The 14,479-nt window shown below is 54.9% G+C and overlaps 1 protein-coding gene across 5 annotated transcripts in view; it reads left to right on the top strand.

Moving 5' to 3' along the window:
• Positions 1 to 260: 260 nt before the first annotated feature.
• GRM7 (glutamate metabotropic receptor 7) overlaps positions 261 to 14,479 on the top strand; it is a 207,720-nt gene continuing 193,501 nt past the window's right edge. For all 5 annotated transcript variants that reach the window (XM_032120574.1, XM_032120573.1, XM_032120571.1 and 2 more), the window contains exon 1: positions 261 to 805. In XM_032120574.1, coding sequence (XP_031976465.1) covers positions 296 to 805 — 510 coding nt within the window. In that variant the 5' untranslated portion in view covers positions 261 to 295. The remainder of the gene's footprint in view (positions 806 to 14,479) is intronic.

Below are 14,479 nucleotides of genomic sequence, written 5' to 3'. Positions count from 1 at the left end.
GCCCGTGCCCACCCCCGTGCCCGTGCCCACCGGAGCCGGCCCGGGGCGGTGCGCCGGGCGCTGCGCAGCGGCGGCGGGCGGGGCGGGGCGGGGCGGGGCGGGGGGCGGGCGGCCCCGGCCGTTTAAAGCGGCAGCGGCAGCGCCGCGCTCCCCAGTGCCGGTGCCGGGAGCGCAGCGGGCACGGCAGGGCAGGGCGGGCGGCAGCGGCCGAACCCGCAGCCCTCCCCCGGCCATCCCGGCCGGCCCGGCCCCCGGGGAGCGCGGGGCAGCGCCCGGGGGCGGCGGCGGCATCACCATGGGCCGGCCGGGCAGGGTGCTGCGGCTGTTGGCGCTGCTGGAGCTGCCCTGCTGCCTGCTGGAGCTGCTGCTCGGGGAGGCGGCCCGCGGGCAGGAGATGTACGCGCCCCACTCCATCCGGCTGGAGGGGGACATCACCCTGGGCGGCCTCTTCCCCGTGCACGCCAAGGGCCCCCCGGGCTCCCCCTGCGGGGACATCAAGAAGGAGAACGGCATCCACAGGCTGGAGGCGATGCTCTACGCCCTGGACCAGATCAACAGCGACCCGGAGCTGCTGCCCAACGTCACGCTGGGCGCCCGCATCCTGGACACCTGCTCCCGGGACACCTACGCGCTGGAGCAGTCCCTCACCTTCGTCCAGGCGCTCATCCAAAAGGACACCTCCGACGTGAGGTGCACCAACGGCGAGCCGCCCGTCTTCGTCAAGCCGGAGAAAGTAGTTGGAGTGATCGGGGCGTCGGGAAGTTCCGTGTCCATTATGGTGGCCAACATCCTCCGGCTGTTCCAGGTAGGGCCGTGCCGCGGGGCTCCGCCGCTCCGGCTCCCCTCGTGCCTCTCCAGGTGCTCCATCCGCCTCCCTCCGGAGCAGCTGCTTCCCCTCCCCGCCGCCCTCCCCGTCTCCCTTCTCCACGGTGCGTGGCGCTTTCTGGATTTATCGCCCCATTTGCACGAAGCAATGCCTGAGGGAAAGGAGGAAAAAAAAAAAAAAAAAAAAAGGAAGAGGAGAGGCGCTGGTTGCGCTGGGTTTGCGTTAGAGAGAGCCATGGCTCGGCGGGGATGGATGCGGGCACACGGCATCCCAGCGGGGCACGGCTGGGACGGCTCCGCGCACGGAATCCCGGCGGTGCGGGCAGAGCTGGCGGGGCCGCGGCCGCCCCGGCCCGGGGGTCGCGGGGGGTCAGGAGGGGCTTTCTCCGGCGGAGTCGGGGCTGTACGGGGCAGCCCCAGCACACAGCGCCTGCCCGGGTCGGGTCCCGGCTCCCTCCCGAGCCCGGCCGGCCGGAACGGGGGAGACCGGGGGCGGCTGCAGCCCGGGAGAGCCGCTCCGCGCCGCCCCAGGCTCCGGCGGCTCCGGGAGGAGCCGAAGGATGAGCAGAGCCGGAGGATTAAAGAAGCGTGTGTGTGTGTGCGGGGGAGATGCGCTGCAGCGCCTGCCCGTTCTCGCCCTCCTCGCCTCTCCCCCGTTTGCGCTGCGATCGCGCCCCTCTCGCCCCCGGCGCCGAACCTCGGTGGGTGTCGGGGCACGGAGACTTGGCACCCGCGTTGCGTCCTCCTGCCCCCGGTCCGTGCGAGGGCATCTGTCCGGCTCTGAGCAGCGTTGGATGCCCCGGGGCGTGGGGGTGTCCCCCCGGGGGCGGGATGTCTCCCCGGGGCGCTGCTGCAGCCGCCGGGCCCCGCAGCGAGCGCCGGGTGCCCCTCGGCTGCGATCGCGGGTGCGGTGACAGTGACAGAAGCGCCACCAGATGCATCGTGAGCAGCGGAGTTCCTCGCTCCCTGTCCTACGCCTTCGCATGCGGAAGGTGGTGGAGGGATTTTTTTATTTCTGTGCAGCGGGCGGAGAGATCCCCCGCTTTTCCCAGCTGGAAACTTGTGAGGTTTTCACGGCAGATCCACTCGGTGCTGTCAGCAGCCGCCGAGCCTCCTCATTCCCATCTGGCTGCTGGTGCCATCTCCGGCCGCTGCATCCGAGGCGAGCGGGGCGATGCCGCCCTCGCTCCTCGCTGCCCTTTGCTCTGCCCGGCCGGGCTCTGCCCTGGCCATTTACCCGAAAGAACACCAAGGAGCCGCTTCTTTTCCTTGCTCGCCTCCCCTCTTGGCAGATTCAAACGCATCGCTACCGGATTCAGGGCTGTGCCGAATCTCCCACAGTTTCTGTGGCTCCATCGTGCAGCTCCTCGTGTGGCAGCGCCAGCCCCGCTCGTGCCCGGCGCCCTCCTGCTCCAGCTCCCCGGGCTGCAAACCAGATGAGCTCATGTTCTGCATGAGCCCAGCAGCTCGGAGGGACGTGAGCGGTGCTGAAGTTGTGCTCAAGTACTGGTTCAGCAGCTGCTCGGGGCTCCAGCAGCCAGCAGGGTGGGATGAGGCAGCTCTTCCTCTCCAGTTCTCATCCCAAAGCAAGTCCTGGGCACTCCCTACCCAGATCCAGTTCAGAAGGGAAACTGAGGCATCAGGAGCGCTTTGGATAATGCCACAATACCTGCAAGGTCTTTGGTGATCCGTTACGTAATGGAGTTGGCAGAAAATAAGATATTTGGGCAGTTTGTCCATGTAGATATATTTATATAAATTAAATATTTTAATGTATTGTGACTAAGCATCTGTTCAAAACTGCAATTTAGCCAAATCATCCAGAAAGCAGGAACTGGCCTGTACTGAGGGATTTTACTGAATATATATTTTGCAGCTTGGATGAGCCGCCTTGAAGCAGATCTTCCATGCCATAAAGCTGTTCCCTACTGTCCTCTCCTCCTTCAAAACACAGTTCAGAACATGTTCAGCCAAAGAGAAATAGAAAGGAACTATTTTAGGAGGAGAAGTGGACCTGTTCAACAACTAAGTGCCATTGTGTGTGGGTGGATGAGAAGCTCTAAGTTAGTGGAAGGAAGAAAACCAAGTACCAATCACAAAAAATCTTGTTAACCTCAGTACTCTCTGAAATTCCTGAGTGTGGCAGCCAGCTTCTTTCTCAGGGCTCGCTGTGGGTTTTACTGCCTGGGGTGAGGGGTGGGAGGATGGCTCTTGAACGCTTATTTGCATGCCCAAACTGGCTTTTCCTTCATGTCTGGTAGATATAAAACTCTCTCCATCTGTGGAAGCCCCTGCAAAGAGATCTTACTGGAGCCTCTGCTTCTCTGACAATATCTTGGAAGAGAAGTATTTGTGCTGTGCCTTAATGTAGGGAGAAAATCTGTGTGTATGTATATTTATAGATATATATATATCCCATCCAGAGCACAGCAGGGCTTCCTCAGCCAGCTCCTGGTGCTTCAGGCACTTCCTCCCCAGGAGGGGCACGATCCAGGCTGTTCATCTTCCGCTCTGCATGGGAGGTTCTGTTATCTCTGCGTGCAGCTCACCCATCCCCAATGCAGCACAGAGGGCTGGGAACATCCTCAGCTAAAGCCAACAGGTGGATCAGCAGGGAGAGGCAGTGCTGGGGTCCTCTGGCTGGGGTTCATCCATGTAATTACTGCTGAAAGTCTTGTAGGAGCTTTCCTGGGGTGAAAAAAATGGTGGGAGGGATCTTCATGACACTTGGGGTTTTCGCTGTGTGATCGGAGTGCCTCCCCTGGCTTTGTACCTCTCTCCTCACTTTTCCCTGAGTTGCTTCTTCGATAAAAGAGGATGGGATGGGAATAGTTGGGGTGGGAGGGTTCCTCCAGGAGCGTGGGGAAGGCATGGAGTCCTGCTAGAGCCCAGGGAAGCTGTAACCCTGCCTCTCCCTTTCTCCAGCTGAAGGGTTTGTGCTGATGGAGCCTAGCTGAGACTTCGGGGTGGTCGCTGCTCCTGCTGGGTCACACAGGACGTGTGGACACGGGGATGGTGGGCACAGGAATTGCTGGTGGGGACAGATGCCTCATCAGGCCCTGGGCAGGAGGGTTCCAGAATGAACTGAGGAGGGATGGATGTGCCCTGGGCAAGTGCAGGCTCTGAGGGAGGGGAGGCTGCACCCCCGGGTTCAGTGTCTGCCACTGCCAGGGACTTCGTGGGACCTTCTGGGTTAAACTGATGAGTGAGGAGCATCAACAGTGCCTGGTCAGGAGCAGGGCAGAGCCCACCCTGGGCAGGGTGGAGCAGGGCTGGATGTCTGAGTGCACAGGAGCTTCTCCAGCTTGGCCATGGCTTCCCTCGGAAGGGGTGGAGGCGGGAGGTGCCTCGGGCTGGATTCTGTATTTTCCATCTCTGTTCTTTACCTTCATCCCATCCAGCAGGATGAGTGCCCTGGCAGGAGTTACACTGACACAGCCCTCTGTGTCTGCATCCCTCGGGGCTGTGTCCCATCCCCATCCAGCTGGGAAGGGCTGCTCAGGCAGGAATCTGGGGAGGAGGGCAGGTGTGTGCCCAGCCCTGGGGCCTGTCTGTGCTGCAGCACTCGGGTTACAGGAGGGATCAGCCTCGGGTGGTGGAGTGTGGAGATGGCCCTGCACCAATATTCAAGTGTGCCCAAGACAGGGACTTCTTCAAAACACAATTCTATCAGTGCACACCAGTAAATAGCAGGTCATAAATTAAATATCTCTCCTAAAAATAACACCGAAATAATTTGGAAAGCTGCTTCCAAATGCACCGGGGACTTCAGGCAGGATGTTTTTAGGCTGCTGGTTTTGCTTTGGAAGAAATGCTGTTCCTTTGCAGGGTCGTAGCTTTCCTTACAAATGGAACTCCATGACAAAACCATTGCCAGGTTGTTTCATATTTTCTGGGAGTAGACCCATGCCATATGGGGAATATCAGCACCCTGATTTCTTTTTTAGTGCTGGAAATCTGATTTTTGTGCTCCCTTAGAACTGCAGACTTCTCATGACAAGCTTTAATAATAAACAAATTACTGCTTCAGGCTCGTGTCCTCTGTGGATGCAATTTGAAAGAATCAATCAGCAATAGTTTTGTTCTTGTCTAAATCCCTGTGAGATTTTATCAGGGGTGGCTCTTGTGGCCCAGAGGAGGCTGTTCCTGAGCCCCTCCAGGGAACTTTGCAGCAAAGTGGGCTAAAGGAGTCAGTGAGACTGGGAGTGTAAATTGGAACATCCCTGATCTCCCTGGGGGTGTTGGCTGCCTTTCCTTCCTGCCGAAGGAGGCCGATGACAGTTGCAGTCCTGCCTTCTGCTCCAGACACAGTAATCACAAAAATGAGATTATTTGGAAAGGAAGGGAGCTTAAAAGTGCAGCTCTGAGTTGGATGCTGCTCTTTTCTTGGAAAATGCACACGCTTTTCCCAGGCTCTCCGGGGGAGGTTGTTGGGCTGGGACTGCTGGGGATGGGGATGGGATGGGGATGGGGCTCAGCTGCTCCAGGGAAGGAGGGGAGCACTGGAGGCTGCTCCTGCTGGGAATACCCCTCGGGCACAGGGAAGAAGGGCAGGGCTGTGGGAGAATGGCTGTACAGAACCATGTGTGATCCCATGGTTCCAACAGATCCTTTGGGAGTGTTTGGTTTCTAGTGAATTTCATGCTGTTGATCTGACCAGTTTCTAGAAACTCCTTTAATTCCCAGGAAAATGTCTGCAAACTGGTTGTTCCTCTCTTAGTTCAAGTTTCCTGAAGGAATGTGGGATATAGGCCCATCCCATGGGATAGAATTTTCATTCCAAAGACTCGTGTTGAGCCCCTCCTGCTGACTTTGCCCCCATGAGGAAGTTTAATTGGTGGAACATACCTGGGCTCTCACAGAGGTTGGGAAGAAAACTGCCACACTTCAGCAGTATTTTTCTCTGGATGCTAATTTGTTGTGAACTCCTGACATGATTCCTGCATCTTCTTCTCCTCACTTTAAACAAGACAACAGTTTTTAGGCAATGGAGTAATGATTCATTTCAGAGAAGACATTTCAGGAGAACTCCACATTTTTCAGTTTTTCCCATAGAGAATGGAACAAAAAGCTGAATATAGGAAACAGCAAACTTTAATTCTTTGCCTCCTCTTAAAAAAAAAAAGGGGGTTTTGTGTTCCTTAACGAGCTTTCATTTCAGCAGCCTCTCAATACTTGTTGTTAGTGAGGCCCTAATGAGTGTGAGCACCCTGAGCCACGCAGGTCTGATGTGCTGTGCCTCAGCTGTGAGGCTGCACCGAAGAGATGTGGAATCCCATTTTCCCTGTATAAATAAAAGGCCAGGAAAAGCCTCACTTCAAGAATTCCACATGGGGAGTCACTAATGAGAGGCTGGAGGTGCTGTGAATGTATTTTTCTGGAATGCTGTGTTTTGGAGGTAAAATTCATTTTCTTGACAAGGCAAAATTCAATTTCAGCAATAATCTTGGCTCTTAATCTGTTTTCAAGTGTCTCTCTTGAGGCAGAAGGGACTGCAAAGGGTCATTTGGAAGGAGACTGGTTCTGCCAGGAGAGGGATGCTCATCCATGGAGAGGGACAGGGAAGAATGCTGGGCAGAGGATTCAGGGATAACTGGGGCTGGCACAAGGGGTGCAGGAATGGGGAGAGCAGATATTCAGCAAGTTCACTTGTGTGATTCCCAATTTACTCTTTGAAACAAAATAAGGTGACCTCTCTGGAATGACAAATGGAGGGATCATTTCAAGGCATTAATTTTTATGAAAGAATTATTGATCTGCTTTGGAATCTCATAACAGTAATATTACAAAACTACATGTACTCTATTCCATATTTTATTCTATTAAATGAGTTTTGCTTGGAGGCATTAAAACCATCCAGCACAATACTCTGTTTCATAAGATCAGATGTTGTTATTTCTATTTATAGTCATATTCAAATTAATCTCAATGAGTGACAATGCTGACTGTCCCAGACGTTGGACTATGATGAATTTTATCATAATGTTGGGAGATATGAAGCATGTAATTAAGGCTGTTTGGAGAGCATGGAATCCAATATAGTCAGGTCATTAGTGTGGTGGAGAGGGTACCCAGGCAGAGAGAAATCTAAAGGAGAACAAGGATTTCCAAAGCTTTGCTTGTTACTGATGATTCACGAGGTCCTACCAGGCCCTTCTGCTGAAGGCAGTGCAGTTGTTCTGAACCACCACCAATTTAATGGGAATAAAGCCTGGTCCTATTCTGGACCAGGAAAAGGTGGTGGCCCTGCCCCACGTGAGGCCACAGGTCCCTCCTGGGCAGTCCCCTCGTGCTTCCCCCGGCTGGAGTGAGCCCAGCCCTCAGAGCTTGCAGAGCTCTCCAGCCCCGGGGGCTGCACCAGGAGCAGAGACTCTGACAGCAATTGGTGTCGGGGTGGGCTGGAGCTTTTTGACGTCCCCGTGTCCCCAGGGCCACCATGGGGTGTGTGTGACCAGTATTTTGGCAGTTCAGGGCATGCTGGGTCGGGTGCAGGGGGTGTCCAGCTCCATGGGCTGTGTTTTGGAGCAAAGCCTTTTGCAGCAGAGCCAGTGTGAGGTGCAGGATGGGGCACCCCGAGCACACCAGACCCTCCCACAGGGATCTCGCTCCCTCTGTGGGGACAAAGCGCCCCTGGCTGACAGAGCCCAGCAGTGCTGCCCAAGGTCCCTTGGCTGAGGCCGTGGTGCTGAGGACACTTTTGCTGTGTCATTTGGGATCTGGAGAGCATTAAGATGCTGTGTGAGTGCTGGGCATTCTCTTATCCCTTGGCTGACGGTGCCGCCGGTCGGTGCCTCCCTTCCCAGTCCTTCTAAATGAGCTTGGCAAGTGTTCCCAAAGCCCTGGGACGTGCTCCTGACTGGAGATCAGCTCTCTGTGCCTTGGGATTGGTGAAGCACTTGGGCTCCCTGGCCTCTGACTGACACTGGGAAGAGGAGGAAGCTTGGAGACCTCTCCTTCCCAAGGCCCTGCACTGCCTGGGTGGTGCAGGTCCAATGATTTGACATTCAGGGCACATCCAACAGCTCTATTTTGGTCTGGGTTTTTGGGAAAAGGATTGCCTGAGCTGTAGGGGTGGAGGGTAGGGTTTGGAGCAGTCATAGGTCACAAGATTTCATCCTGATAATGGTTCTGCTCAATGCCTCTGAGCATGGTTGTGTATGTGGGTGTTTTTATATATAAATAGATACACAAAAATATTACTGTCGGTATATGCTTATGTTGTAAATGTGAGCTGTTTCTTTAAGGTCTTGCTCAGGGATTGGGCTGGGAAGGGGAGAGCAGGCTCCAGTGTGGGGCTGTGCTGGGTGAGGAGAGGATGGAGCACCTCTGTGTCCCTGTGTGACAGCCCTGTCACCTGCCTGTTTGGCTTTTGGATCCTGCCTGTCTCACATTAGGATGATGTTAGGGCTCAGAACAATCAATCATGGGTGATACATAGAGAAAAGATGTGGTATAGGAATACTGAGCCACCTCAGAGGCTTTAGCAGCACCAGCAACAGGTTGTGTTTGTGCTTGGCTGCTCCTGTGTGGGGAGTGAGAGAAGGGAGGAGAGGCCGAAACTGATGGAAAACAGGGCAGAGCATGGAGAGGTTGGTGTGTGGCTGTGCAGGGTGAGAGGATGCTGGCAGGAGGATGCTCTGTGGGAACAGCTCTCCTCTGTCACACCAGCAGAGCCTCAGGTCACCCCCTGACAGCAGCTGGAGCCCAGCGTGGGCACAGGGGATGGGCTGTGGTGGCTCCTCCCTTTGGGGCAGCTCCTGGCCATGCTCCGGCCACCTTGGTCTGTGCCCAGAGGCTGCTCATGGATCAAAGGCAGGGGCAAGGGCACGGAGCTGAGAGTGGTCACTGTGCAGGGACAGCACTGGTCACTGTGCAGGGATGGCCGTGGTCACTGTGCAGGGACAACACTGGTCACTGTGCAGCCATGGCCATGGTCGCTGTGCAGGGACGGCGGTGGTCACTGTGCAGGGATGGCAGTGGTCACTGTGCAGGGATGGCCGTGGTCACTGTGCAGGGACAGCACTGGTCACTGTGCAGCCATGGCCGTGGTCACTGTGCAGGGACGGCCATGGTCACTGTGCAGGGACGGCCGTGGTCACTGTGCAGGGACGGCCGTGGTCACTATGCAGGGACAGCACTGGTCACTGTGCAGCCATGGCTGTGGTCACTGTGCAGGGACGGCCATGGTCACTGTGCAGGGACGGCACTGGTCACTGCGCAGCCATGGCTGTGGTCACTGTGCAGCCATGGCCGTGGTCACTGTGCAGGGACGGCACTGGTCACTGTGCAGGGACGGCGGTGGTCACTGTGCAGGGACGGCAGTGGTCACTGTGCAGGGACGGCCGTGGTCACTGTGCAGGGACAGCACTGGTCACTGCGCAGCCATGGCTGTGGTCACTGTGCAGCCATGGCCGTGGTCACTGTGCAGGGACGGCACTGGTCACTGTGCAGGGACGGCAGTGGTCACTGTGCAGGGACGGCCATGGTCACTGTGCAGGGACAGCACTGGTCACTGTGCAGCCATGGCCGTGGTCACTGTGCAGGGACGGCCGTGGTCACTGTGCAGGGACGGCACTGGTCACTGCGCAGCCATGGCCGTGGTCACTGTGCAGGGACGGCACTGGTCACTGTGCAGGGACGGCGGTGGTCACTGTGCAGGGACGGCCGTGGTCACTGTGCAGGGACAGCACTGGTCACTGTGCAGCCATGGCCGTGGTCACTGTGCAGGGACGGTGGTGGTCACTGTGCAGGGACGATGGTGGTCACTGTGCAGGGACAGCACTGGTCACTGCGCAGCCATGGCCGTGGTCGCTGTGCAGCCAGAGCTGGGTCGGTGCCGGCAGGGCCGGGGGTGACAGAAGTCCCAGGGAGGGCACAGCCCAGGCAGCTGGCACGCTGCTGTGGCCCAGGGGCAGTGCCCTGCTGCAGCTCTGTGCTGCTGCCAGTTCACAGGCTGGATAAGCTGGACCCAGCTCGGTGTGATCCTGGAGCTCCCCTGCTGCCGCAGCTCTCCCTCAGATCCTGCTCTCGCACTGTTACAGCTGTTGTAGCTCTTCACTCGCAGGTAAAACAACTGCTGACAAAGCCAGAACTGGGCTGGAGCTGTGCTGAGAATGACTCAGGTCCAGGCTCCCCTCAGGTGGCTGACACAAACCTGGCTCTCAGCTCCCTCTGTCAGAGCTGTCCCATTCCCGTGGCTGCCACAGGGATGCACCAACAGCCCAGCACTGCTCCAGAGCCGTGGGGTCTGGCCACGGAGTCCAGGGGTGCTGCGGCCCTCCAGGACCTCTAAGACTCCCTGGCCCTGGGAATGTGGGACAGGTGATGATAATGTGGCAGTAGGGGCTATCAGGGCCAGCTGCACCAGCCGTCCTTCTGTCCCAGCCCCAGTTCCAGTTCCAGCAGGGCTGCTGTGACAGCGGCTGTTGGTCTCTGCAGGTGGCTTTATAGCAGCCAGTTATTCCTGTCCTGCACAAAGGCCCCAGTCCCAGCTTTCCCTGGATGAATGTCCACATGGAAACAGGACAGGAAATGTAAAGGTGGTACAGGATGGAAACACACACCTGTCTGAGCACAGTTCTCCAGCGTTTCCTTTGGATGCTGCAACAGTGGCTGGGGTTGGTGGGAAGGCAGCAAGCTGGACAGGGAGCTGGCTCATTCCCTGGGACAGTTTCAGGCATCTTTAGGCTGGGTACCATCCCCTCAGCCTCCTTCCAGGCATCCAGGGGCAGCCACAGCTTCTGTGGGAACCTGTGCCTGGGCCTCCCCACCCTCACAGGGAACAATTCCTTCCCGTTGGATGGCACCCGTGGAGCCAGGCTGGTCCTAGCAGATGCCTAAGCTCTCCTGTAAACTTTCTGGGGAATGTTCTACAGCCTTCAAAAAAGACCTTTTTTTCCTCTTAACACTCAGCTTTTATCCTCTTTGCTAGAAGTTTTCCTGGTTTGTTCTGGCTCTATTTTCACAGCAGGCTTTGAGGCTTGAGTGCAACACCAAATGCAGTAGAGATGTTCCTACTTTTGCTCTCCCCTTGATACTCGAAGATAGATCCAAAAAGCAGAGGTTTGGAGGTGAAGGTGCACTGAGGTGGTACTTGTGGAACTCCACCTCTGCGTGAGCCAGGCTCAAGGTGTCAGCCCACATTTCCAGTGCTGTGGGTACCCGTGGTTATTTTAAATTCTATCTCATCACAGTGGTGCATTTCCAGTCTGGACTACTTGTGTTCAAAACCAATCCAACAAAAGTCCCACAAGAAGTTTGCTCCCACAATAGCCCTTCTTTAAAGAACCAAAGGTTTTCCAAATTAAGAAAATAATAAAATTCCAGTTCTCTCTCTGCAGTATCTTTGATGACAAGGACAGAGGGATCTATGTCCCTACGCTGTCTCAGGTGAAAATGCCCAGGTTTGATGCCTTGCAAGTTTGTTTTCTCTCCTGCCATTTTAGGATTTGTGTAGAGCACAGCAAGCCCATACACCACAGATGTCCTAATAAATTTCTTATTTCATAAATATTTTAATACTGTTAATTATGCATTCAGCAGAATGGAGATTTGTTTCATGTCATTAAACTCAGCCTCATAATTCCATGCATGTGGTATTTCTGCACCCAGAACAGGCTGAGTGCCAGTGCCTTGTACAGCCCTGGTGACACAGGAGGAATCTGCCCCTTTGCAGGATTGGCCTCAGGAGGCTCAGGGATGGAGCAGTGGGACACCAGGAGTTCTTCCTCTCTGTGAGTGCAGGATTTGAGCCTCAGGAATGCAGCAGGTTCTGTTTGCTGTCACAACCACCCCTGGGGTTCCTGGTGTGAGATCTCAGATCAGATGCAGGTGGGGGGTGCAGCACTGGGGGGCTCTGGGACCCCTCTCTGCACCCCATGGCACCCCCTGTTTATGGGGCCATCAACATGGCACCAATCTACTTCCAAAAGAAATTTATAAATATGTGTTGTGGTCCATCAGAACTTTCTAAATGCACATTTATTTTGGCTATCTTGAGAGAAACCCAGGTTAGTTAATGTAAGTTCATGGGCAAGGAAAGCTTGGCTTGACTGACTCCAGGTGTCAGAGCAGAGTCCTTTTTCCCCATGGATGTGGCCTGGTGTCCTGGGACAGCATTTGCTGGTTTAGAAACAGCTCTTGATACTACCCCCAGCTTGGTGCTGAAATAATAAGATCCAGGTAAATCTAATGGATGGCTGCAATTTACCACTGGGATTTAATGACAGCTCCTAAGAGCCCAGACAGTATCTCCCCAGGCAGAGACAGGACTGAGTGCCTGGAGTTGTTCCCCATGTTGATCCCATCAAAACCAAGTCCTAATGGATAGGATCAAGGCCAAATTCCATTTAATAAAAAATGGCAGGAATAACTACAAAAATAAAGACAAACTGTCAGCTCAGATTTGGCAGGAAGTTGTTATTTTTGCAGGAATAAAATCCAGCACTAATAGAGATGGGTTAGTGATTTTTAAAGCAGGTAATTTTGTGGCAGGGCTTGAATGCACAGAAATTATATTGACAATAAAAATTAATTAAATGACTTTTTGTGGGTTTGTAGTTTTTCTATCTGACAGCAGTGCAGAGAACCTCTGAGTAACTGGATGATCCTTAAGGTCCCTTCCAACCCACTCCCTTCTATGGATGGTGATGCAAAGGAAATTATCTTTTGGAGATGTGTCTGCTACAGCTATAGTGGAGGATTTTCAAACGAGGAAACGGTGTTTTGATTGCCCAGCAAGCCTTGGACAACTGGAATGGACAATTGGCAGGGGCTGCCCAGGGAGGTTTGGAGTGCCCATCCCTGGATGTGCCCAAGGAGGGCTGGAGGTGGCACTCAGTGCTCTGGGCTGGGGACAAGGTGGGCATCGGGCACAGCTTGGATTCCATGGGCTGGGAGGGCTTTTCCAGCCTCAGTGATCCTGGGATTCTGTGAACTGGGAGCTCATTGCCTGTTCCAGTGCTTGACAACATCTCCTGCAGCAGAACGTTGGCGTCCCAGTGAAGGGATTTTGCACTTCACAGGATTTTGGAAGCTGACACAAAAAGATGCATTTTCCATCTGCCTGCAGCGCCCAGGGTGGCACAGCCCTGAGGGAGTGACAGCTCGTTTGCTCTTGTTTGGCTAAACTGCAAATGAGGAATGGCCTGGGTTTTTCCAGCCCTAGGGAGGAGGCCCAGGGCAGCTGCACAAGTCCTGTAACACACCAGGATCCCCAACAGCCTCAGTGTGAGACAGGAGCAGAGCAGAGGTACTGGAGTCCCTGGGAAAGCCACTTTCCTTCTTCAGGAATATTTTAGTGACATGGTAAACTGTGAAGAGCATTCAATCCATGAAGAAATGAAATAAATCCCAAATACAGATTTTCCCACCTGTGAAAAGTTTATTTTGCTGGGGAACTGAGCTGTTGTTAAAAAAAGCCTCCCCCCCCATGCTTATTTTCTCAGGAAGAACCTCCTTGCATTTCAGAAGAGAATGAAATAACTCTGAGCACAAAAGCATCGAGGAATGGGGCTGAGAACTCGTCTGTGAAATGTCCTGCTTGAGCCCAGCCAAGCTTGTGCTGCTCCATCTGGCAGTGAAACGCTGCTGGTGCTTCCTCAGCTGTGCCTCCCATGGCTCTGCTCGGAGAAATGTGGGCATGGAAGCACAGCCCGGGGTGTTCCTGGGTGTGCACCTCTGCTGGAGCCCTGAAGTTCAGATTTAAATGTGTAATGGCTCCTTCCTGAGTATCAGAACCCAGGAGCTGAGCCTGGCTCCAAACTCTGCTCAACACCACGTGCAGAACTGGGGTGGGGCCGTTCCTTGGAATCATGGAATCACTGAGGTTGGAAAAGACCTCCAGGATCAAGTGCAGCCTTTGGGGTGGATCTGGGGTTCCTCTGACCCCGAACAGGGCACTTTGTGTGTCAGCAAGGACAGGCTGCAGGAGGAGCTGAGATGTTTCTAAACTAGGAAGAAGTTGCAGCAGTTTATTACAAATACCAACAGTTCCTTGGGGCAGAGTCGCTGATTTGTGGGACCTCTGTGCAGCAGATGATGGGGCAGACTGCAGGCTATGCTTTACTGATAAATATTGCTTTGTTCTGCCCTTTGCTGCTTTCTCACGATGAATTTTTTAGCAATGAACGTGTGTGCTGTGTGTGCTTCTCCCTCTTCCCAGAGCAGCTGTGGCTGCCCCTGGATCCCTGGCAGTGTCCAAGGCCAGGCTGGACATTGGGGCTTGGAGCAGCCTGGGACAGTGGAAGGTGTCCCTGCCCATGGCAGGGGCGGCACTGGATGGGCTTTAATTCCTTCCCAACCCAAACAATTCCAGGACCCAGTGGCTGCACTGCAGAGCTCCCTCTTGCCTTGCAGGGAGCCTGGAAGGGAAGTGTCCAAGTGCTGGGTGATTCCCTGGGATGCTGAGCACAGGGAAGGGGCAGGTTTGGGGAAGTGACAGCCTGTCACTGCACAGAACAAAACACTCTCAGGAGCTACAGCGATTTTAAAAATAGAAAGCAGGGAGCAAATGGCCTGGCAGGGAGAGGCAGCACTTGCAGAGATGGAACTGGCCCTAATGGGCTCAGGCTGTGCTGGGAATGGAGGGCTGCGAGCTGCAGGTGGGAGCACAGGGACTGCTCCCTCCTGGCCCCCTTTGCAAAGTTATTTTGAT

This window comes from Corvus moneduloides, chromosome 11, assembly GCF_009650955.1.
Source record: "Corvus moneduloides isolate bCorMon1 chromosome 11, bCorMon1.pri, whole genome shotgun sequence".
Taxonomy (NCBI): Eukaryota; Metazoa; Chordata; class Aves; order Passeriformes; family Corvidae; genus Corvus; species Corvus moneduloides.
Note: the sequence above shows the minus strand (reverse complement) of the source record. Positions and strands in the feature narration are given on the sequence as shown.